This window comes from Sceloporus occidentalis, unplaced genomic scaffold (assembly GCF_023333645.1).
Source record: "Sceloporus occidentalis isolate IW3139 unplaced genomic scaffold, rSceOcc1.0.p SCAF_62, whole genome shotgun sequence".
Lineage (NCBI taxonomy): Eukaryota > Metazoa > Chordata > Lepidosauria > Squamata > Phrynosomatidae > Sceloporus > Sceloporus occidentalis.
In genome coordinates this window covers 2,930,034-2,954,559 of record NW_028317042.1, presented here as the reverse complement: position 1 = coordinate 2,954,559, position 24,526 = coordinate 2,930,034, and the positions used below count along the sequence as shown (strand labels likewise).

The 24,526-nt window shown below is 37.0% G+C and overlaps 1 protein-coding gene across 1 annotated transcript in view; it reads right to left on the bottom strand.

Annotated features, from left to right (window-relative positions):
- Nucleotides 1-582: 582 nt before the first annotated feature.
- The window catches only part of LOC149287304 (caldesmon-like), a 42,176-nt gene continuing 18,232 nt past the window's right edge, over nucleotides 583-24,526 (bottom strand). Inside the window, exons 2-16 of the mRNA XM_089492961.1 lie at nucleotides 19,539-19,676; nucleotides 16,955-17,523; nucleotides 16,293-16,822; nucleotides 14,695-14,769; nucleotides 12,683-12,819; nucleotides 10,732-10,751; nucleotides 9,968-10,212; nucleotides 9,423-9,563; nucleotides 7,224-7,267; nucleotides 4,985-5,063; nucleotides 4,109-4,246; nucleotides 3,427-3,522; nucleotides 1,866-1,946; nucleotides 1,286-1,319; nucleotides 583-611 (exon numbers count right to left, since the gene is read on the bottom strand). Coding sequence (XP_089349087.1) covers nucleotides 583-611; nucleotides 1,286-1,319; nucleotides 1,866-1,946; nucleotides 3,427-3,522; nucleotides 4,109-4,246; nucleotides 4,985-5,063; nucleotides 7,224-7,267; nucleotides 9,423-9,563; nucleotides 9,968-10,212; nucleotides 10,732-10,751; nucleotides 12,683-12,819; nucleotides 14,695-14,769; nucleotides 16,293-16,822; nucleotides 16,955-17,523; nucleotides 19,539-19,676 — 2,356 coding nt within the window. The remainder of the gene's footprint in view (nucleotides 612-1,285; nucleotides 1,320-1,865; nucleotides 1,947-3,426; nucleotides 3,523-4,108; nucleotides 4,247-4,984; nucleotides 5,064-7,223; nucleotides 7,268-9,422; nucleotides 9,564-9,967; nucleotides 10,213-10,731; nucleotides 10,752-12,682; nucleotides 12,820-14,694; nucleotides 14,770-16,292; nucleotides 16,823-16,954; nucleotides 17,524-19,538; nucleotides 19,677-24,526) is intronic.

Genomic DNA, 24,526 nt, shown 5'->3' with positions numbered 1-24,526 from the left:
TATACTGTATTGTGTGTATAAACTGCAATTGCTGAATGAACAACATTACAAGATCAATCATATAAGTACCACAGTTTGCTAATACAAATTAAATTTGGTGTTATCGATAATGAACTGGAAAGGCTCTTTTTTTGTGGTTTTTTGTTTAAGAATACTTTGCAAAGAAAAGGTTAATTTAAAAATGCAGTATCATTCCATTAGATACTGGTTCCTTTATATCGACTAAGTTTACTAAATTCTATTTTATTCTAAAGTGCCTCATGAATCTTTAAAAAAAATGTCAAATAAAACTGCCTTTAAAACTAAACTACTACCTGGGCAGAACTTTTTTAAAAATATGCCTCAGCAGAAATTATTTGTTTCACAGCCTGATTATCATTCAAAAAAAAAAAAAAAATGTGCAAAGGCAGTAATATTTTCCCGGCCGAATGTCTTGATTTTGGGCTTATTGAATAGATCGCTGATGTACATGGATTTTAATCCATATAATGATAAACACATTTTTGGTAAGTAAACATAAATATAAAAAGGTCAATTTAGCACTTTGTAACTGAGTTGGTCCAACGGCTTCGGGAAAACCTCCTAGGGCTCCTTTTCAAATCTCAGTCCTGCTGGAAAAGATGAAAGGTATTAGACAATTAATTTATACTCTATGCTATGATGATCAAATTAGCCCAATCCATAGCCATAGACTACATTCCATCAACCTTGGCTTTTAAGGTAAGATGGGTAAAATTAACCATAAATTAGTCCTTTATGCCTTCAATAAGGACTTTGGTTTTCAGTGGGACATGCCAGGAACATAGTAGGAACATGGCTGGGAAAGTCAAACGTTGGTAGATTTTAATGCCTACCAACTTAAAATTAACCCTTCAAATCTCAGTAGAAGTAAGACTAAAAGAGGCATGGTCCAACCTGACATTAAGGTCTGCGAAACGTAATAACTGAACCCAGGTGTTAGGACCAAGTCATGAAAGAGATACGTTCTTGAGCACCACCAATCTTTGTCACTGATAGCACCAACAAATTGAGATCATTGAGGTCAGAGGTAGGAAAAGATGATGTGGCAGATAGAGACTTCCTTAATCATTCCACAATTACTTCTTATACATGATCATGAACTGTAGGTAATGGATGAATACATATGTCACAGCACCTCTCTTTACTGCTTCCTATTGAAAATGATGTAAACTGACATTTTATACTGTAGCTACATGGTGGTAACAACAATAAGGGGATAGCTGAATTAAAAGTAAAAATGCCAAGAGTTAAAATGTGACTATACCATTGGCATCAGACTTTTTTCCGCCAGTTGTCACCTGCAATTAAAAAATATATACTACTAAAAGCTGTTTGTATGATTTGACCCTTTCCATTGTAATTTAAAATGACATTGACGCACGTTCAAAATATAAGCAGCGTTACAATGTGGGTCCGTCAGCTCATGGTGGTCCATCACTCCCCACACTGTTCCACAGATTGAAGGGATACGGCTCAGCATGATTTTACTGCGTCTAGGAGGGTCTACTTCCATACACTTAATGAGTGTAAGGAACACAATGAGTATGTGTTGCCTTACATTGCTTCATGTGATTTACTGAAGAGCCCCAGCATTGTAATGCTACACTCACTTACTGAGGGCCTATGTCATATTAGTGCATTAGAGACACAGATCTCCATGCTGGAGACATGTGTGCAGAAGAACTGGTGGGGTCCTTGAATTGAGTTCAAAGTTGGTAGACTTCTGGATTAGAGGCCCTGAAGCTGCTCCAATCCCTACAATTTCTAATGCTTTGCTTTAGGTTTTCAACTGGGTAAATGTATATAAATAAAGGTCTCTTTGGTGCTTATTAAGATGCACTCACCTTAGTGGGTGATCCAGATTTCTCCACTTGCTGTTTTTCCCAAATATTGCGTTTGCCAGATACATCCCCGGGTCTTAAATCCTAAACAGGAAAAAGAAGAGCATGGGTGGACATTAGTACAATGTATATTTCCAAATATAGCTAGCCTACTCAAATTATCCTTATGTTTGTAATCGAATGCTCGAGAGAAATAGTAAGGTTGGCGAGAATCCCCAAAATACATATAACTAAGGAAATTGATATTACCTTAAACAAGGGACACTTTCCTCTATTTGCTTTACACGGTGTTCAATACACATTCTTCTTATTTTATATATCAGCTTGTGTTTTGAATGCTGCAGGGATGTTAAAAGGATTACTCTGTGCACCTATGTGCACATTTTTACCCATTCCAGATGGGAAAGGGACTAAAAATATGTTTGGACATTAAAACACACCAGTGATTAGTTAATGTGACATGTTTTCTGCTAATGAAAAACAGCTCAAGGGCAGTTGGCCTAACAGGCCTTTGCCTCGAGTGCTCAATACTGTACATGGTATACATTTAAAATGTCAAAGCACCATGAAGCACATTTTTTAATTTTTAGTAGCTGTAGTGTTGCACATGTCCAGCAGGTGTCACTGTTGTTGGAGCCGTTTACGTATTTGATAACCATAGGTTAGCGACATCTTGTGGCCATTTCATGAACTTCACATAGATTACTATTTAACCTTTCAATAATGTATGAATTTTGCTAAGAACTATAATCCACACTGAAGCTTTATATATAATTGGTGTTACCACATCAACAGGTGCTCCAGTTGTTTTATTACTTTATTTCATGGCCATACACATAGAATCTAACAGCAGATGAGAACCGTTCAGCTCATCAACTGTGCCCATTTATTTCTTAAGGATTTTACCTTATAAACATACTCAAAAGATCAGATTCCAAGAAGAAGAGAAGGAGGAAGAAGAGCAAAACATCTGAGAACAGTTCTCTCTAACGGCAGAAGGACAGAGGAGTAAAAAAGGAAAAAACACAATTGAGAGAAATGCAAGAGGAATAAGAATTAGCATTTACATAACAGAATTATAAGCAATATATGTCCTTTTAAAGGACTACAATGAATACAGTGCTCATAAAGAATTAAGATGAATGTGAATTCTAAGAATATTTAATTGTATATGAAGACAATGTATACATCAATACAGATGGTATATGGGATCTCTATAATCGTCTTACTAAATCTTCTTGAAATTATATTAACATACTTTTGGATTAAAAATATTAACCTATAGGTTAGCTTCCATTAACCCATGATAAACAGTGACATTTTGTATAAGTGCCCTAAAAGCAGAATCTAGGGTATCATAGGGTATGTGTTTTTCATGGCTGATTTTACTTTGCATGTATGTTTATAATAAATGCAGGAGGATCTTTAAAACTTTCAGACTGTTTGACGCTTTTGTTCCACATGTTTTTTGTTATAAAATCAACACTGGCATTCACGTCACATAGTTTCTCAAATTGCATTCAGAAAAAAACATTCATCTATCCGTTTGGGAAATAAAACTTACGGAAGGCTTTGAAGCAGGAGATTTACTCGTCTCTGGAGTTTTGGTTAGCCATTCATTAATACGGCTAGATACTCCAACTTTAAGGCCTGCTGTTTCCTGGAACCATAAGCACAACCAATAGTTAGAAATACTTACAGTGAAACATATATAGACCCAACCAGTCCTCTCAAAAGAAAAAGAAAAGATTTCACATAACTGTAGTTATAGCGTATTTATTTCCTTAAAGAAATACAAGGAGGTTCATTACCAATATGTTTGAACACGTTAATAGGCTCACCCTTTAAAAAATAAGGCAGGGTTTGGAAAGTTAATGACAAAGCCCGTACATGTATTCAATGTTTACAATGGGTTTTGATACCGCCCATTGTCCTTAAGGGGTTAAATGTCATTCAATCATCAGAGCAATCACTGGAAAGCACCTAGAGACTGGATTGTTCCATTGGTTTCTAGTCATGGCGTTTGCACTTTTTCTGTTCCAGGTAATAGACGGGATGTGAGGGTGAATGACCGCCATCACAGCTCTGCCGATGTCGCATAAAGAAGACACTGGGAATATCTGGTGCATGCACTGATCTCCCCTTTTTAGGGCTTTCTCTAACAAGGTTAGGCCTTCATCCCCATTAGCCCCATCCTGTCCCCGAATGGAAGATTTTCTTTGATTGAAATATACACAAAAATATACCTTATTTGGAGACATTGCATTGCTTGGTGATGAGAAAACATTCCCCGTTTCCCACTTGCTCTTTATGTTACGGACACCATCGGCCGGCAGGGGAAGGTCAGAAGGTGCTGCCTTCAAAGGTTTGGCACTTTTGTTGCTCTAGAAAAAAAAAATTGTTACCAGGTATTGATTACTAAAGTTATTTTTTTGGTTAAATATGTTTGTGTTGTACATAGATATTCCCCACGGCTGTAGGGGAAACATTTGTTCACGCACATTTCAGCTTCCTGTTGTGAAATGACTATTAGGATCGTGCAAAGAAAATTCCTTCCTGCAACCAACTTCTAATCATTAAAAATCATAGCAATGTGTTAAATTTATTAAAAAAAATAAAATAAAATATATATATATATATATATATATATATACTGATCTCCCCTTTTTAGGGCTTTCTCTAACAAGGTTAGGCCTTCATCCCCATTAGCCCCCATCCTGTCCCCGAATGGAAGATTTTCTTTGATTCAAATATACACAAAAATATACCTTATATTTATATATATATAGAAATACGTATTTATATATATATATATATATATATATATATATATATATATATATATATATATATAGAAATACGGGTAGGCTAACTAGCTAGTGAAAAAAAATAGATTTGGCAATAAAGGTGCTTTTTAAAATGTCATTATTTAAATATTCTGGGAGTATTCCAAAAGAGAGCAAAAGCACCAATTGGGAGTCTTCTATATGATCACATGGAAATTAGTACCGTACATAATTCACTCTACCAGACATGTTTTAGCAATCTGAAACATTGTATCGCTGATAAGAATCGCTATATCGTTATTTCTTAATGTTGACAAAATGCATCATTGTACGTACCCCGATCGCGCTGGTGTATTGCTCGAGCCGGCTATCAATTTTGGAGACAACAACTGATGCGGGTTGTGTGGATTTAAGACTGCAGTAAAGATAAAATAAGTGTTTATAGGGAAAGTCTCATATATTCATTAAACATTTAATACAGTGCTGTAAATGCTTGGGTAGGTTAGCGTCCTTAGTGCTGCCATTGTTTACGGTCATGCAATATTTTGGGTGACATTGCCTGCTTTATAGTCAGAGCTTCTCGCAGGATTTTCATTGGTGGTTGTGTATTGACAAGCAGTTTCTCCAGCCAATGGCATGACTATAATCACAAAACTGTTGCATATTTTTTTCTAGAAAAATGTTCAGTTTACCCAGATTTCTCATTATCATTTCAAGCATTAAGAAACCCCCAAGCCAGGGCTTTGTTTTGGAGGCAGAAGCCGGGTGTTTTGTCTGGAAGACATAGCTTAAGATTGGAAGCAGGTGCAGAGGAGACATGTTTCAAGTAGTGAAGAACAACAGAAACATGTAATTTGTCAGCAGATAAGAACTATTTGGCCATTTTTCCTGCCATAAAGAGTTTTTTAATACATTTTTGTCTGCCTGCCATAGCAAGCACTGGTAAGGAAAAGAACTAACATAGCATGGAATGGACATAAAGCCCCTGAATCTAAGACCAAAAGCTGATTAAGGTTTCAGTCCTTATATCGGGAAAAATGGGCAGACTAAAAGAGGCCGAATGGTTCTCACCTGCAGACAAATTCTATGTTTCTAAATAAATCCTGTATTTTTAAGTCCCACCGTGCTTAAAATCACATGTTTGTGAGCGTTAACAGTGTTTTCAAACATTATCATTTTAGCTGGAAACAATGAGCAGCGATAATAAATAGAAAACAAATCGAGTTAATTTCAATGGTATGAAAAGGTATGCGTCTATAAGAATTTAGATGTAAAAGAAAATGGCATTCTTATGTCCTTTACAGGCCCGCTAAGGACTCCCAACATGCGCTATATCCGTTACGACTGCTACAAAAAATGACTAATCCGAGCTTCTGCTTTTTTTGGAACAGTACAAATATGTCAGCCAGTCTAGACGTGAGAAACGTTAGCGAAAGAAAAATAACGAAATGGCCTGTGCTGTTCCTGAAACATCCAGTCGCATTATACATAATTAATTCACTTTGCAATTTCAACAGCCTTGGTAAGGTTGATAACATCAAAGATGGCCGCCTGACCGCTAGAAGTAAATGGTGATCTGTAATCACAGCGCTGAGTGTTCGTTTATTTAACCTGCCACAATTAACGATTGTTTGAGAACAGAAACTCTGCTGTTGCAGACGTGAATACAGGAAGTAAAATGAGCCCGGGAGAACAATTGTGGAACAAATCGAGACAATCACCTCCAAACCGAGACTCTACATTGACGTCACTGGAGTTCCGAAAGATTAGACTTTTGTGTGTGTGTGTGTGTGTGTAAAAGTGTTTAGCAAAATGCTGTCTGGCTGGAGCGCGAAATAATAAAAAAACAATTAATTGCCAAATAAATCAGAACTGTGTGTTTGTGGTTGTAAGGCGGAAACATGACACTCTTTAAATAGTCCTGGGTTTTTTCACTTTGGGTTTCTGTAATTGTTGGCCTTCGTTATCAGGCACTAAGAAAATGTATCATTTCTAAACTGGGTTTGGTTTCTGAATTTCTTTTGCTTAATTTATTTTGTGTCTTTATTGTTGTGTCTCATAACAAAGTACAATTTATACCTCCAAAAGTTCATTGCATGTTTTCTCCCCCCAAAAATTGTTTTTTTTCCAACTATGTTAAAACTGTCCATGCCCCTAATTTGTATCATATCAGCTTCCAGAGTTCTAGACTGATGAAAATTGGTAATATTACTCATTTAGGAGTAATATAATTATACTAAAACAAACAATGGTCATTATATATAAATAACTTTTTGGGGAGATATATAGAATTTCACCTAATGACATTGCTTATGTACAGTAAAACTTTAGTTTTGTCATTGCCCCAGTCATGCCTGCAGACATCAAACACAAGATAGCATATTTAATTCATGTTAAACAGTGAAAATGCCAGAGGGGACGCATTTTCCCATTTTCAAAGTGAAAATTAGGCAATAGATAATTGGATTCTATTTCAGTCTCCATTCGGTTTCTTCGAGGTTTGCAAAAATTAATATTTGACCCAAGAATTATCGACTTTTTGGTCACAACCTCCGGAAAAGCTTTTATCACATACCTCTTTTGAGCTGACTTATTCAAAAATTCTGCCCGTTCCTCAATCTATAAAAATAAATAAAATATATATTTTAATAGATAAACCCACTAAACATAATAAATAAGCACCTTGCAGTTGCATGCAAAATATGGTTTCAATAACAATAATTTCCACAGCAAAACATAAATATTTGATGTTTTATGTCTCTTATTTAAAGGTGCTGTTGCACTTACACAAAACATTAACTCCACTCTTTAATATGTTAAGCAAATGATCCTTATCATATCTGTCCTTTTGTTCTTTCCTCCTAAGGTTTAAATACATAAAACACAACACAGAAACATTTAAGAAGCCTTTTTTCCCCCATTCTCTACAGCAACAACCACTGCCTGTCTTTGTATCATATAACAATTCTGGTGCCTTGCAATAATATGTAATTTATTAAATACGTATTTCTAAGAATTTGGGCTTTTAATAAAGCTGCATTTTCTTACAGACATTTTTAAGTAGAACAGCACCTTAAAATACAGGTAACACACATTTCTTGTTAGACATACATAACACAAATAAAGTCATCCGGAAGTTTGTTCCATCCAAGAAGACACCTTCACGCGCACACACCATTACTTTTTTGTAAGCATTGTTACAATGGTTAATTCTTATACTGAATAGAGATACTTCAACTATTGCTTATTTTTGGTATTCAATCAAATTTGATTAGACAGAGTTTCTACAAGAGATAGTTGGAGAAAGGTGAGAATAAGTAAGTGATTGTTTTTCAAAAAGGCTCAAAGCGTTATGGTGTTTGATAAACTGATCAATGTCCCACATTTCTTTATTTGCAGTAGATGATACTAATCCCCACCCCACCCCTATCATCTCCCTTCCAACAAAACTTTGTACTTGATAATGTAGGCGCTAAAAACAACTGTGGGTTTTGGTGTTGCTCAAGTATTAGCTAATGGCTGTATGAAAAACTGCTTACTTCCATTTCAACACTAGGTGGCAGCAACACACTACATTAAGGAAATATATGGTTTTCACTCAATAACATTTTTTCCTACTTAAAGTATGTTGAGTTCATCACAACAAAAAGCACAGTCATGCATTTCGAAATCGAACTCAATCCACAATCATATCAAATCACGATTTTCTTATAGTGTAATAAGATTTGAGAATATTTTATATTCCATATATATACAATAACTTGTCATAGGAACAAGTTTACATCTGATGTAATTATTATGTATTCTTTGGGCTAAGATTAAAGTTTATTATATTCCCTAAAAACACACATAAAAGAAATTGTATAAATTAAAAAGAAAAATGTTCCATGAAAAAATAAATTTGTTGCAAAACTATGATCTATTTTGTTATAGAGGGTACAAAGTTTAAAAGGTATAGAAGGAGAGATGTATATTCCCAAGTCTTTTTACAGTAATATTCAAATTCTCCTTAAAAATTTTAGATATGTCACAAATACTTAGTACATACAGTATATAGAATTACAAAGTATAGCTGCAAAAAAAATAAACATACCAAGTTAATAATGAAAAATAGTTATTTTGTTTGTTTACTTATTTAATACATATAATTGCATTTTTTATTTCTTTATTTGCAGTGATTTGCAGAATTTAGAATTTGCATTAAATGAAATCATATTTTAAACTAATGATATAAAAATAGAAACAAGAATGTTTTTCATTTCAAATATTTTAATAAAGATTAAATGCAGATCTTCTCTGCATATGTGATAAATGTATAGTGATTAGTCTTTGTTTAGATGTAATGTAAGGAAGTTTTAGTTTACTGAGAGGGTAGTAAATAAGTGGAAAAACCTCCCAGGAGGAGAAGTAGAGGATAATACAGTGAGGGAATTTACACACGTATCCTGAATCTAAGACAAGACCAAGGACTGATTAAGATCTAAGTCTCTACATCAAGAAAAATGGACCAAATGGTTCTGAAATGCCTTAAAATTCTATTTCTATGTCTGTTAATAATGCTTGGTGCTGGTATATATATGCATTTACAATCTAGATTATTAAACAACCAGAATAAACACATATTTTCCTGATCAACATATTAAATATAATCTAGCTAGGTCAAGACATGTAAGACATGTGGCTATACTAATATTTATTACTAATATTAAGATCAATATTTACATAAATATTTACAAAAAATATATACATGAACATTTGATATCTTAATCTATACCTTCAATGATGAACCTTTGGGAGTAAAACACTTAAATGGTTTCTTCTCTTCTTGTACACCATCCTCTGGAACCTTTTGCCTTTTTTCTGCAGCCTCTGCCCTTCTCTTTTCAATTTCTTCTTTCAGCCTCTTTTTCTCAGCCTGAAAAGAAAACATAAAGAAAAAAAAAATTAGAAAGTGAACACTAAGACTACTTTGCATCTGCTTTTGGGAAACTTAAATAATTTAAATTTTTATTTTCTGTGTAACATTTTTTTTCTCATAATTCTAAAGATCTGACTTAAAAAAAAAAAATAACAAGAAGAAAAATAAGATATGAAAATAATAAAAATTATTTTAAAAAAGCATACATTCTGATTAGATAATTCGAATAATAGATTTTCCTTCTTTTAACATGGTATCATTTATACCAGGGGTATTTGGTCTAGCCTGCTGTATTCATCACTGGTTACAACGCAATAAAACAGGTCAGGTCAATGATGATAATAAAAGATGATAATGACAAAGATATATTCTGAGCAGATTTTAACTTTTAACTCGCATACCTCCTCTTTGGCCTTCCGCTCTGCCTCTTCCTGCTTCTTTTTCTGTTCCTCTTCCTCCAATATTTTTCGACGTTCCTCGCGCCTTTTCTTCAGTTCCTCTAACTCCACGGCCGCTTCCTGTTGCTTTTGCTTCAGCTTCTCAAATTCGCCCGTTTCGCTTTCACCTCTTTTACGACGTAGTTCGTCCAGCCTCTTTCCTGCTTCCACCTTTGATACAGAGTCAGCTTCATCAGCGCTAACGGGAGCTTTTGCCCCACTATGACAATAAAAAAAGACAAGAAAATGGTTTTGTGTAAAACACATCAACTTACATTTTAATTAATTTATTTTTTTTCTCTTTTTTTAACATGTTCATAGAACTAGAAAACAAATGACAATGGGGCCAAGGAAAGCAACGAAAATACTTTTGTCCATCCAAATTTTATTCATGGTCATCCTGGAGCCATTTGAAAAAAACTCTGATTACCCTCAGCTGTTAGGTGGATCACTAAGAATGATGGAAGTGTTAGTCAAAAAAGAATAGTTTGACCTTAACCCCTTGATGACAATTGCCGGTCCGGGCACGTCACCGAAAATCGTGACGATTATGACAATTGACGTGCCAGGACCGGCACGTCTTTAAACGGGTGAAAAAATCGATCCGTGATCGATTTTTTCACTCAAACGGTGTTGCTCTAATGCCTCGACATCGAGGCATTGAGCAACACCAAAAAAAACATTCCCGGCCCCCCCCCCCGATCGCTCCTAGGACCAAATAAAAAAACATGTTTGAAAGACTGCACGTCTTTCAAACATGGCGGCGCCCGCCGCCGAAAAACGGGTTTAGGAAGCGATCGCGAGTCGCTTCCTTTGCTTAGCTGGTGTTGCTAAAATGCCTCAGTATCGAGGCATCTTTGCAACACCTGTTTAGCAAAGGAAGCGACCCGCGATCGCTTCCTAAATGCTTAACTTACCTTCCCGGTACCGGCGTCTTCAAAACACACGCGGTGTTTCAAGATGGCGGCGCCCATCAAGCCGGGGGCGGAGCCTGCTGTCATCATCGGGGGGGGTGTTGCTGGATGTCATGGACATCCAGTGAATAACACCCCTAGTGGTCAGATCACTCATAAGAGTGATCATGATTTGCTAAATCAAAGGCAATGTTTTCTAAACATTGCCTTTGATCAGTATTGGATCTGCCTCCCTCCTTCACTTGCTTCTAGTGAGGGAGAGAGACAGATCAGTGTGTTTTCAGGTATTCTCAATAATATATATATATATATTGATCCAAAGGCTCTTATAAGAGCCACCCATTTAATATTAACCCCTTCATTGCCATTGATCACTGCATAAACAGTGATCTTGCATAGTGGCAATTGTTTTTGGGGTTTTTTTTTTTACATTTTTTTTTACTTTTTTATTTTTTTGTACTTTTTTTTTAGGGTTTTTTTTAATTTTTTTATTAGAGCCATTAACCCTTTCCTTCCCCACTATTTTTGCTGCAATTGTTGCCATGCAGCGGTATACGGCTGAGGAGGCATGTTCCAAATTTGGCCCTTTTGCCCCCAAACAATCTGACAAACCCATGCATGTGGGGTATCAATGTACTCAGGAGATGTTGCTGAACACATATCGGGGTGTTGTGTGACAGCAACAACATACCAGGAGCTGTAATTTTACACCTGAAGTACGAAGTATGTTTAAAAAACAGCAAAAACAATTACTATCACAAACTTTGACAAGGGTTGGTGGTAGGATTAGTGCATGGAAAGGGTTAAACTATCAGCATCTAAAATACCCTGGGGTGTCTAGTTTTCAAAAATATATGGTTTGGTGGGGTAAATTTAATTTGCTGGCTTCAAAGATGCCCCAAATACCACATGGAGACAGAATTACCAGATTCAGAGAAAAATGGTTTTGAAATAGCAAAACGCTACTTGTACTTATTGCCCCATAACGTGTAGAAGAAAGCAAAAAAAACATAAAAACATTGGGTATTTCTAAACTCGGGACAAATAGTAGAATCTATTTAGCAGGTTTTTTCAGTAGTTTTTTATGATGAATAAAAGATTTTTCAAATAAAAGTGAGAAAATGTGTTTTTTTTTTAATTTTTCGTCATATTTTATTATTTTTATTATAGGAAATTACATAATATGAAAAAAATTATGGTGTCTGAAGAAAGCCCTTCTTGTCCTGAAAAAAACAATATATAACTTGTGTGGGTTTAGTAAATGGGTTAAGAGAAAACTACAGCTAAACACAAACACCGCAGAAACGATAAAACAGCCATTGTCACGAAGGGTACAAAAAATAGAATCAGCCTTTGTCACGAAGGGGTTAATCATTCTCATGCACTTTGAAGATACAGATGATGTCAATGTCAACTCCATCTTTAGCAAACTCACTTTCCCAAGATTGCTCCGGGGTCAAAGACTACAAGCAAATTATTTCCCAATGGCATTTATAAACATGGTGTATTACAGAACAGCTGCTTTATGTGTACAAGAATGACAAGGAAGTTCTAATATAGTGCAGGGACTTGCTTGGTGGGGTCAATGGGATACATATCGTGCTTATGTAGCTTCTATGAATACATTAGGGTTTCTTAAGCTTCCTTTAACGTTGAGAAAAATATAAATTCACTAATATTATCTCTCCTTTTTTTCATTCCCCTGGCAAAAGGCCACACGTGTAGACTTTGCATCAGCTGAGAAAGAATCCCCAGAAATATTTACCCAAACTTCTCAAGGTGTTTAAGCTTCTGAGGAGTGGCTTCATGATGAGTTTCTCCATTTTGTACTTTGGTTTCAGGAAAGGTTTTCTTGCGTTCCCAACCGAGCTTCCCCTCTTCCTTCTTTTTGTCATCTTTCAACTATTGAAGACATTTTCAATGAAACAGGAGAGACAATGAATTGCATGCACGCTCGGATTTGGTAATGTTTCCTTACAAGTCATCAGTAAAAAGTCCAAGTCATCTTCAGTAAATTCAAAGCGAGTCTATACTTGACCATAGAATACACAGCAAACCATTAGGTCTCTATTTAATATCTTATGACATTCCCAGTTGATGACCACTAGTGATAAATATACCCTGTTGACTTGATGATTTGAGGCTATGATCTTCACACACGGAGGGATATATGGAGGAAGAAAAATGGAACAATTGTAAATTTGGAAAAAAACACTGCCTATACCCATGTATTGTTTATAAGAGAAAAAAATAATTTCTAACAAACCTTGGTTAAAGGATGGCCCTGCTTAGCCATAGATGGGTCAAATCTGAGATCTTTTTAAAAGCCTTGTTTTATTTTGTCTGATACTTGTCAATCACTAAGAAAACTTAAAACCAAGATATCTGTAAAACAGATATTTAAAAAAGTAGATACAATTAAGTCTAAAATATTTGATCTTTACGATAGTTTAGCCAACATATCTTGTGTAGTGCAGCTTTTTTTTCTTTAAATTATATCTTTATAATAGTCCTGTGATATGTAAAGAAATCATTGGTTGTGGAAAAGAGAACCGAATTTAAACTAAAAAAAACTAACAAAAGCTCAGTAGTCCAAAAGTAACTTCAATCAAAAATGGATTGCTTTATCTTGTCTTATATACTACCTTGATCTACATTCCAAATGTAATGTCCGCTAACCTGCTATATTAATTATTTATAATATTGTGGCAATGACAATACTATCAGGCTTAATACTTACCACATAGTAAGACACCATTTGCACCATTTCCTGTGTTTCTATTAAAATGTAATGCAGAAAATGTTGTTGAAGAGTAAAATGGATGTAAACTATGTTTATTAGAAATCAACTATTGACGTTTTAGTTTAAGATTTTTTTAGGAGGATCATTCTGGAACTTTTAAGTGAAATTAAACAACTAAAATAAAATGTTGGAATGTCTCAGAGAGCCTTTGGTAGCATAATAATATAATATAATAAACTTTATTATACAAATTTTGTGAGTCTTTCCCCTTTTATATTTAGAATTTTTTTAATTTTAGTTATCGGTTTAAGGTCTAAAAATTTAATTTTAAGGAAGGATTGGGTTAATATGCTTTACTATAATATGTTATTAACTTTAACATAGAAAATGATTTTTTAGATGAAAATTGAGAATAAATGTTGAACTTATTACGTTACATCAGTACGCAGAAAGTAATTCTATTTTTGCTAAATAAGATTTGTTGTTAAATATAATAATTAAAGCCGCTGGGAATTAGCATTGAATGTAGTCTTCTGCATGAGGCTGGAATTTTTATTTTTTGGGGAGCACCAGAGCAAGATGTAAAAGAAACTCAAAGGCTTCTGAAAAGCTTCAGAAAAATCTACGTCATGCCAAGTTCCCAACCCGTCATGAGTTATGGACGACATGGCAAGGGCTTTGTTTCATGTATATCAATATTTCCCCCTACGGCCCATGATTAGCTTCATGTGCTCATCGGCATGCATCAGACCGTTCATGACACCTTTAACTCCATCCTCTAATGGAGGGGGCGGAGCCTTCTATTACATCACCAATGAGGCATGGAGTAGGTGAAAATATGGCGGAAGTAGGTGGGCCAAACATGACTCCCCCACTCCAATAACGCAGTCGTGTTTGGTAATTAAAAAATGAAAAGACCATAATTTAAGTGTTCTCATTTTTGAAAAGCCATTGGCACAAACTTTCACCTAAATTATGAGATCTTGGGTTTTTTTGCACCTTCGGTTACAAATGTCTGTTTTTATGCCATTTACCTCTTCCTTTCTGAATCCTGCTCGCAGTTTCTCATCTTTTTCCTTTTTAGCTTCGGCTTTTTCTTTGTCTTCTCCCTTTCCATGTTTAAAGTAAAAATGTGACTCAAGAAGACAGGATCTAGAGGTGCGTGCAACAAAACTCCAAGGTGCAGCAAAACCGGTGTCCAAAAAACCACCTACGTGCAGCCGTGTTTCCGAAGTGGAGCTGTGCTCATCCATGCCTGACATCGCCCTGATCATAACACGATGCCAAACCTGACCACATTGTCCCTTCCTAGGGTAAATGTCGCCTTCATTACCCAGTTCAGTATACATACTAAACCCATGTAATGGTGTTTACATATTAAGCAACATACATGTATTAAAACATATCTACAGGCAGTCAGTGAGTCATTGTGCCTCCGTTTTCTAAACCTCATCTCAAGAAACATCATTTCAGACCCAGGCTTATATCGTATCCCATTCTCCTTATTACGAGCTTTGACCGTACAAGAATAAAGCGGTCACATGATCTTTTCCATTTAAACCCGCACAATTATGGACAAGCTCGATAATATACAGAATTCGTACTTTATTTATAGCCATTTCTGCAATAAAAATAGGGATCAGACCTAACTGTGCTCATTTAGGGCCTATAATATTTATTTCATATTTAAATCTGCACTTTTTAGCAGAGGCTATCATTTTTGTAATGATTTGATTTCTAGCTGTAATATTAGAATGCAGCCGAATAGTTCAGAAACACCAACAGAATAGTTATTCTTTTCAGTTGTGATTCTCTGAAATGTACATTACCTGTTTTACATAAAATGAAGGACTTGACGCAGCAGCGCATGGCATTGAAGCTTAGCTACCTAAATAAGTTTTACCCTTTAATAATGTATTTTATACTTTTTAGACTTTGGATAAGAAAGTACCAAGTGATGCTTTCTTTTCAGGTATTCTCCACGTAATCATAGAAAATATTTTTTTTTGGCTTTTATGCAAGGCAAATTCTTAAGTGTAAATTTTGCTACACAGTGATTCACAAACTCTTTAGGTCCATGGGTTAATTATGTCGGGCTCTATGTAAATATGCTACAAACCCCAAATTTTTCACGTGTATTTCAAATTGTTTATCTTGTTTCTGTCATTTAATCACTATTTGTTTGTTATATTGTTAATCTAGACCCACGATGATGGAAACTGAGAGCAGTTGTTAATACTCCCTTAGCTTTAGCCCATGGACCACTAAGAAAGTACTAAGAATCGCAACTGATTCATAGACCAGAGGTTGAGAAGCACTGCTGTGGGACACAATATGAAGCTGCAGCCACAATCAAACGCCAGTGGCAAATGTTTCCACAAACTACTCAAACTGTTGCATCCCGAATCCCCTTCCTGACATGCTGTGTTTGGCCCTTTCCAAGGGGGAAAGCATTTTGTGCATGCACACGTGTGTTAGTGAAATTCATAGGGTTAATCTTAATCATTTTTTTAAAGTGAGACAAACTGAGCAGGAAGCAAAAACACTTTGTCGAGATGTTTGGGTGAAGCACAAAAATTGTGTTGCATTCCATTTTTCAACACACAGGTGCAATATGTGCTGCACTGTGTACCTGTTTCCTTAAGAACGCTGGCTGGATCTTCTGCTCCGTCACGCTCTTTTCTTTTACCTGTTTGTCGTCAGCCTTCTTGTCTTTCTTCTCTTCTACTTTTATTTTTTCCTCTTTCTTCTTGGCTTCTAACCTAGCCTTCTCTTCGGCGGCTTTTTTTTCCTCTGCCTTTTTCCTCTCTTTCTCTTCTGCAGCTTTCTTCTCCTCTGCCTTTCTCTTTTCCTCAGCTGCTCTCTTTTGTTGCGCCTCTAATCTTTTCCTTTCCTCTTCTGCCTTTTTTTGCTCTGCTTTAATTCTCTCCTCTTCTGCTTTTCTTTCAGCCTCAGCTCTTTTCTCCGCTGCCCTCCTCTCTTCTTCTTCACGTCTCTCCCTTTCTCTTGCTTCTGCTTCAGCTCTTTCTTTTTCCCTTTGTTCTGCTTCTCTTTTGGCTTCTGCTTCAAGCCTGTCCCTATCCTCTGCTGCTTTCCTTTCTGCCTCTTCTGCTATCCTTTCTTTCTCCTCTGCTGCTTTCCTCTCTGCCTCAGCCCTTTCCTCTTCAGCTTTCCTCTCTGCCTCAGCCCTTTCCTCTGCAGCTTTCCTCTCTGCTTCAGCTCTTTCCTCAGCAGCTTTCCTCTCTGCTCCAGCCCCTTCATCCTCAGCCCTCCCCTCTGCCTCAGCCCTTTCACTTTCTTCTTCCTGTTGTCGTTCTTGTTCTTTTGAATCATCTTTTTTCACCTCTGCCCCTAACCGAACACTGATTTGTATGTCACGTCCCTCCCCATCAATTTCTAATTTTGCTATATCAGTTTCATGGATTACATTTTTAATTTCAAAGGTCACTGCTACCTGATTTTCCTCTACTTGAATTTCCTCTTGTAAATCTTCTTTCTCGTCCGGCTTGGCATCCTCCACTTCTTCAGGTTCCTCTTTCTGATCATTCTTCTCGTGCGACACGACCACCGTCTCGGTCTCCTCAACCTCGTATTTACTCCGGCGGGTCACAGTTACAGAATCTTGGTCTTTTGTAGAGGTATCATTTTCTTCGACTTCATTTTCTCCGTTTCTGGTGCTTTTTTCATGCAATAGACTCTCGTCTGTGATTGTGGGATCAAATTCCTTTTGACGATCCAACGCCTCTTTTAGACGCTTTTGACGCCTCTCTTCTCGCTTGGCTATTCTTTCCAACAACGCAGCCTCGTCATCCGTAGACAAATCAGAGTTAGTCGTTGTAGATCTTGTCCCCTCTACTGTGATACTGTAATAAAACAAAGCAGTCATGTATTGGGTATTGTACACAAAGTGATTCTAGTGTAAAGATAAAACACTTCGTAGAATAGAACTTTTCATTGTATTAACATTTCACTTTGCAATAACCTCTTTTTAATATACAGAACTATTTATGTATCGGAATACAAAATCCAAGTTATATAGTTATATATTTACTCATGTTGAACCAGCACATAAAGGGGTTTATTCGGTAGAGATGTGATTTCAGCTCCCTCACATTATGAAGAGCCAACACAAGTAGGTTCCTCCAGCTAGAAGGACTAAATTGGCCCTGCATAATGCATAAAGTAACAGGGCAAGCCAAGCTCTTGTATTAGAAGCCATCATTTATCGGGAAGTCAAAGAGTTGAAATCACAACCATCAATATTAAACCATCCAAGCATCCATATTTGTTGATCTGGAAGAAAAACAATCTCAATTAGCTTTTTATCCAACATTATTCCAAAAGGGGTATCAATAATACCTATGCTAATGTGAAATCTTTATAACCCTGAATGCCTGTGTTCATTAGAAAGGCATCTAACCTTAACTGCCTTGACTATGCGAAAAACTCTCTTTTCCTCTAACCTTAGAGGATAGTTCTATCATTGCGGTATATCTAAACTATAGGAGATAAGTAATACCTGTATATGAAATAAGTATACAGGTGCGTTATATTTCCTATCGTTTGGCTCCTGTAACCCAAAAGTTCCTCAATCCATAAGTTTTGATTTAAACACTACAAAGAGCTTATGGTGTGAAGCCACGATAAAACGTAACAAGAAGTCGTGTGCTCATAAAACGTAACTTTAATATATCTAAAAAGTAATAAACGGGAAACTGTAGCAGTGAATTTATCTGTTTCGCTGGGTTAACCCCTAGTGTGCCTCAGTGTTTTGTGTAGCCACAATAACCTCAATACCGTGTCATCCCTGTAGTATTTATGCAGTATCCATGGAAATGAACCAACATTGACTATAATGAGAACATCCAAAAACCACAGTTAATAACATAGTACTCAAATACCTCTAAATAACTGGATAACAGCAAAAAAAAGTTTATGCTTTATTTTATTTTAGTTTTGACCTGGTCGCTACTGTCTGATGTTGTCAGTACACCTCATTGCCAATTAGTTGAGACCGGAAGTGAAAGCTTATTGCCGCTAACGATCCTGGCATAGATTGTGTCGCTCGCTGAAGAGTGACCATTGATGCAATGAGAAAGCAGCTCGTAACTTCTAAAGCATGAGCTGCTTCCCAAAGATTTGGGAATCATTGGAAAAACAACTGTGACTTCTTCAAATGAAGCCAAAGTTATTTTTAAAGTTTAGTGACACTTTGAAGTAAGGTCAAAGGGACACTTTGAAGTAAGGTGACACTTTTGAAGAGTCGGAGGGGGTTCCCAAGGGCAGCAAAGACCTAGCGTTCTTAAGTAATGCTGTTTGTGTTTAAACCATTGATATTGGGGGTCTTGACATTAAATACCACTGATATATTTACTCAAATTCCATCATGTACAGACATAAACTTTCTATCCAGGCTGCTGATTTCTCTTTTATCTCACTGTGTTATTTATATTTTGGGAGCTTTCTTTTTCTTGAAAAAAAAATGTGTTAGTGTTTAATTTGTTTTTCAGTTTTTTCCCACCAGCTACTTCAAAAATGTTTTTCAGACTGAAAATATCTTAACAAAGTTTAGCTGGACAACTTTTAGTACAAAATCTGTGTGGTTTGTTATAAATATTGAAGAAATAGTTCTAGTAGCAGTAGTATGTGTGTAAGTATGTGTATGTGTGTGCCTAAGTAAGTATGTTAGTGTGTGCGTGTTTAAGTAAGTATGTCAATGTGTGTATGTTACCGTGTATTGGTACATATTGTACTGTGTGTCTGTGTAAGTACATTACTGTGTGAGCATGTTAGTATGTTTGTGTGTGAGCAACTATGTTACCGTGTGTTACATTTTTACGGCCAGCTTATAATGAAAGAATTTGTTATGTTGATTTACCTATTCTGAGAGTTGACTTCTGTCACACTTCCATCTCCTATATCGTCCTTCTGCAAGCGTTGTCTCTCAAGACGGGCCCGGCGGCGGCGCTCCCTTGCGGCTTCCTCTTCGTCATCGTCATTTCTCTGGTAGGTTACTCTGTAAAGAAAATAGGATAATATCTATTGAACAAATATAGGAATTTCAGGGGAAAAATGATACTAACTAGTGAAGGAATAAATAGTTATTGTATATTAGAATAATAGCATTCATTACTCTAATTAATAACAGGTCCAGAGAGGGGTGGCAGCACCTCCGAAATCAAACTAAAGGCAGATTGGCAAATTGGGCGTTCAGGTACCCTGGTGCACGGCTGTTCAATAGGCTAGCTACGTGGGGAAATTATTCTTCCCAACTGCCACACTATAGAGGAGTATGCCTTCATAGCAAGCTGATCCCAGGCGCCGTGCATCCTTATGACATCATATTCCAGCAATTTGTAGTACGGAAAGCACAAGGGGTCGGACCTCGCCTCTTACCCCGTAGTGCTGCAGACACTTCACTCCCTAGGTGCACGATTGGTAAAAAGTCTAAGGAATGTATGATATCCTGCTACCCAGAACCGAGACCATCAACCAAGTACCTACAGAAACTTTACAAACAATATACATGGATTACAAACTTTTGGTACAATTCAAACACAATCTGAGTGTATCTTTTAAAGATTTCCACTCAAGCTATACATATAAGATTTTACTCAAGGTGTCAAACGTTTGTTACGAGACAGATACAGAACAGAGCAGGACGGCCCTATAGTTTCCACCTTCCCAGTCAAAACTGTATCTTCAGTGTCCATATCACTTGCCTTCTTCGATGTTCATTGTTAGGTTACTGCTCTTGTGTATTGGTGGTAAAGAAACACACACAAAAAAACACCAGCTGAAACTTTAACGGAATAAAGGGATAAATCGATGTCCATATAAAATCAAATAGTTTTTATTTACGTCTTTGGAAAGTAAATACAAGAGCAAAAGAATAACCTAACAGGGCCTTTCTAAATGCCTGACGCGTTTCGCACTATTTTTGCTTATTCCAAAGCAGCCAGGACGTGAATAAAGACTATTTGTTTTTAGCGATTTACCTCTTTATTCCGGAGTTTCAGCTGGGATTTTCTTGTGTTTGAATTTCAATTTATGGGATCTTGAAGAAGGTCCCGGCACGCTACAGCGCCTGAAAACAGGTGACCACCAGCTCTATGATTATTGAGGCTACCCTCGTGTATACGTTTACAGTGTGTATTGGTGGTAGCCTCTATACGGTGCTGCTGTTTGTGTGAGGATCAGGGATGTCTAACAGGAGACAGCGAGTGCATCGCTCATTGCTTCACAGTAAATGACACATAATATGCGTGTAATCTCTAACTGATAAGAGAAGCCATCACTAGCTCAGCTCCCTAGACAGTTGCCTATCTCATCTCTACGGTGGGGCTAACCCCCCAATAAATAAACGAATAAATAAAGCCAAGAGAAATATACGTTCGAAAAAATTAAAACAACAAAGTGAAACAGTGGGACTGAAAATCGAGTGTCTGAGAAAGTCTGAGGTTCCAGGAGACAAAATAGCGCACAGCAGGACCACATTTACACTATGTCACGTACTGACCCAAAGAGCCCAGAGTAAGATACGCAGCGGTTTTCCTCTCCCGCAATTTGAATTCTTTTATCTAGCATATTTTTCCATGACATAAAGTTACCAAATGATTTCCCTAGGCATACATATCACATTGTTTCCATAACATGTCACTCATTTTATTAGTTTCAGGCAGAAACATGTGGAACAGGGAAGGTTTAAAAAAAATCTCAACGTTATACTAGGTCCACAAAAATACAGAAATTGTATAGGGTGGTAGATAAACAGAAGAGCTTTCCAGCAGAAGTGGTAGAGGTTAACACAGTGAGTTAATTTAGACATGAATGGCAAAGGGCTTTCATGACAAGACCAAGGACAGAATAAGAGTTTGCTAAAATGGGAAAATTAAGCGGACTGAATTGGCCACATCCAGGTTGTGCACCAGTAGGAGCGTCATGTTAGATTCCTTTTATGGGGATCTGCAGGATTATTCCTCTAAAGTAAGTTACCTCTGTCTTTTTTTTTTTTAAGTTGCTGATTGGCTGCCTGAAATAACCAATAATCAGCAATTTATCAGGGACCATTTATTGTGGATGAAAAACTATCCGGATTCCAAGAACAGGAAGTAAAGATGGCTGCCCCCATGGTGTGCACATAAAGTGGATTTAAAACTAAACATATATATTTAATAATTTTATTAGGTTACAGAACTGTAACATGATTTGGGATCTGCTTTAAGTCTACGAGAGATTTACAACCCCCTGAACTCATTATAACTCGCTGCTTAGTGAATAAACCCTCTGGATTAAGACAAGACCCAAACTTTTGTTAAGCAGGACCCTTATTCTCTTTTCTTCTATGTAACTTCCTTTGGATATTGATTTCTTTGTAACTTCGTACTGTCCCGCAATGCTGTAGAACCTACGGGCTATAGCAAAAAGCTTGAGACTAACCTGCAGTCCATCTGTCCTCCTCGTCATACCTGCTGATCCCTCAAAGGATAATGTTTCGGTACCGAGGGAGTTACATAGGGCAGATACTCTATCCTGGCATTAATAATGCATGTGGAGAGGCAGGGAGAAATTTAAAGTCTTTTCTTGGTGTCTGTAGCAACAACAAAAAACACTTTCTCTACTCAAAAGTCTTTTTTTTTTGGCCCAATATGATTTGGCTCAAAAGACTTATCACCCCCACCAGCACTATTGAGCTAATATTTAATATACTATAACCTAACTACTGAGCGCATCTATACTACATCTGTTTACAAAACAACGAAAAGGGAAATCAGTGGATCGTTGTGACGCACATTGGCCGTACATTACTGGTACCCCTCCATATTTGCCCCGGATACCTGGTTATCAGGTGGCACAGACCGTGCCCGCAGGTGCAGCAAGTGGCTCTACCTGGGCCCTAATTTGGCCACTCCCTTCCTTTTTGCCACACCCTGGGTCATTAGCTCCGCCCATTACATGTGTTTTGCATATCAAAAACATACTTTTCTTATTACCGTTATCTTCAGTGTCACAAGTAAATATAGAGGAAATTATTAATGCGGCACAGTAACGCCAATTTGATGAAGTCTAATTCCTGTCATCGAAATGTTCTATTATGTTATTTTCTGTTTAAAAACAAACAGTACTTGTTCTATCTTTTTATTATACTCTGCATAGTGATATGAAGTACACTGGCCCTAAATTCTGATAAAATAGAATTAGTTAATCTGTTAAAAAAATTGGGGGATATATAAAGAATATTTTTTGTGTTTGAATAATGTTTTATTACCACAGTAACAGAATGGAAAAGGCAGCACAGCTATTCTACTGGTTGCTATGGTGATAAAACCACATTTAAAACGCCATCTGGGCTGATATTTATAAACAATCCAAACATTTATTTATTTTTTGCCCACAAAATAGGATTTTACTCAATGCTGACATGTAGATGATACTTTTTTTAAAAAACGTTTTAATTTTTTTTTTTTTTTTCATTATTTGGTAGAGACTTGAACCTACAAAAGAAAATATTCAAGGGATGGGCCAATATTATCTCACCTCACATAAAAAAAGGAAAAGAAATGGCACAATGCTGTGTTATTGTATGGTTAATGCTTTAAGCAGTGAGTTGTTTTAGCACTTTGATGAATCAGCCTTCCAGATTAACAGAACATGACGTGATGTTCTCTAACACAAAAAAAAAAAACATTTTTCACACATGCAATATTTAATATTCTATTTCCACCTAAAATCCTTAACACAAATAAATAGCATCTGGCAGGGCCGGGGGGCAGGGGGGCAATTGCCCCCCAGGCCACCCGAAATATAATCTAAACGGCCGCTGGGTGCTGATGCCGCCGGCCGGCGCAACTTTAATACTTTTTTTTCAAAATTTAATATGGCAAGCCGGATCGGATATTAAATGAAAAAAAAATAGTATTAGAGCAGCGCCGGCCGGCGGCATCAGCACCCAGCGGCCGTATGCGATGGCCGCCAAGTGATGGGAGCAGCGTGAGGGGTGAAAGCTCCGCCCCCTCGCACTCACCTTTCACCCCTCACGCTGCTCCCATCACTATGCAGCCATCAGATTGTTGGAAATCGAATCTAAACGGCCGCTGCATGCTGATGCTGCCGGCCGGCGCTACTTTAATACTTTATTTATTTATAATACGGCAAGCCGATCCGGCATATTAAATAAATAAAAAAAAGGATTAAAGTAGCTCCGGCCGGTGGCATCAGTCTGATGGCCGCATAGTGATGGGAGCAGCGTGAGGGGTGAAAGGTGAGTGTGAGGGGGCGGAGCCACTTCACTTGACTTGCCCCCCAGGCCTTAGGCTGCCAGCCCTCCCCTGTTCCCTGGTAAGCTTCAGTATTTATGTCAGTATATTTGTGACAAGGTAAGTAGTATCTATACTGATTTTAAGGCACATTTTTAAATGTGGATTTTAGGGTGACCATGACCTCATCTCGTGCTGTGTTCTCAAAGGCAGACACGCGAGAATCACTATACCCCAAGCACATGCCCTTTATATACATTATACATTATAAGTAAGGCTTTCAATAATTCAATACCATAAGGAGACAACATTAAATAATTTGGCATCTCTGATAGAAACCAATTTTCTTTCCATTTGCTGATGGATCTTTTATAAAAAGAGGTGCATCTTCCGAGACACAACCCTTCTTTTGTCCTTGCCTTCAAATCGTGAGACTGGATCCCAACAATCTTGACTCCAAAATCATTAGAGGGGATCTAGTGAAGATGCCCCCAATTGATCACACAGCTAAAAGATACCAAAGATTCCAGTCTAGCTTCAAAGGAGGCCTGAGTTTGACTTCAAAGTATGAGACCTGGTTTTGGATCAAGCACCATTTTTAAGATGTATT